Raw genomic sequence first — 489 nt, 5'->3', positions numbered from 1 at the left:
CACTGCAGGAAGCTGAGCACCGAGCTGTCGTTTCGGGACTCGGCTACCAGGGAGAGCATCTGCAGGAGGGAGAATCAAGTGAGGACAGGAGAGGGTCTTCACGCCGCGGCAGGGAGACACAGGTTGCCCAGGCAGCGTGGCCCAGCTCCCCGTCCCCCTTCTTGTCCCCCAGCCCAGCGCTCAGCCTGTGCTCACCTCAAAGACGGTGGGAGTGTACTCGTCATCGATGGAACGCGCCGAGCGCAGCTTCTGCACCACCCCCGTCTCCTCCACGGTGGCCACCTCCAGCTCAAAGCGGGAACCGTTGCCCCGCGGAGCCACCCCAGCCAGGACAAACTCCACTTTGTTCGCCGTGTGCAGGAGGCTGGGCAGGGGCACGTCGCGGCCACCGGCCTCATAGGCTGTCACCTGCAGGGGACACAGGTCAGAGGGACAGCACCATCGCCGGCTGGGACACCAAAGAGAGATGTTCCCTCTCTCAAAGGTGCT

At 64.6% G+C, this 489-nt stretch overlaps 1 protein-coding gene across 1 annotated transcript in view; it reads right to left on the bottom strand.

The window, feature by feature from the left end:
* The window catches only part of LOC104469457 (chromosome unknown open reading frame, human C1orf85), a gene marked incomplete at its 5' end in the record, with an annotated part of 1070 nt that extends 662 nt beyond the window's left edge, over nt 1-408 (bottom strand). The window contains 2 exons of the mRNA XM_010083960.1: nt 4-59; nt 196-408. Coding sequence (XP_010082262.1) covers nt 4-59; nt 196-408 — 269 coding nt within the window. The remainder of the gene's footprint in view (nt 1-3; nt 60-195) is intronic.
* Between the last annotated feature and the right edge of the window lie 81 nt (nt 409-489).

The sequence above is a fragment of the Pterocles gutturalis genome, unplaced genomic scaffold (genome assembly GCF_000699245.1).
Source record: "Pterocles gutturalis isolate BGI_N339 unplaced genomic scaffold, ASM69924v1 scaffold18705, whole genome shotgun sequence".
Taxonomy (NCBI): domain Eukaryota; kingdom Metazoa; phylum Chordata; class Aves; order Pterocliformes; family Pteroclidae; genus Pterocles; species Pterocles gutturalis.
The sequence above is the reverse complement of the archived record's forward strand: the minus strand, read 5'-3'. Positions and strand labels throughout refer to the sequence as shown.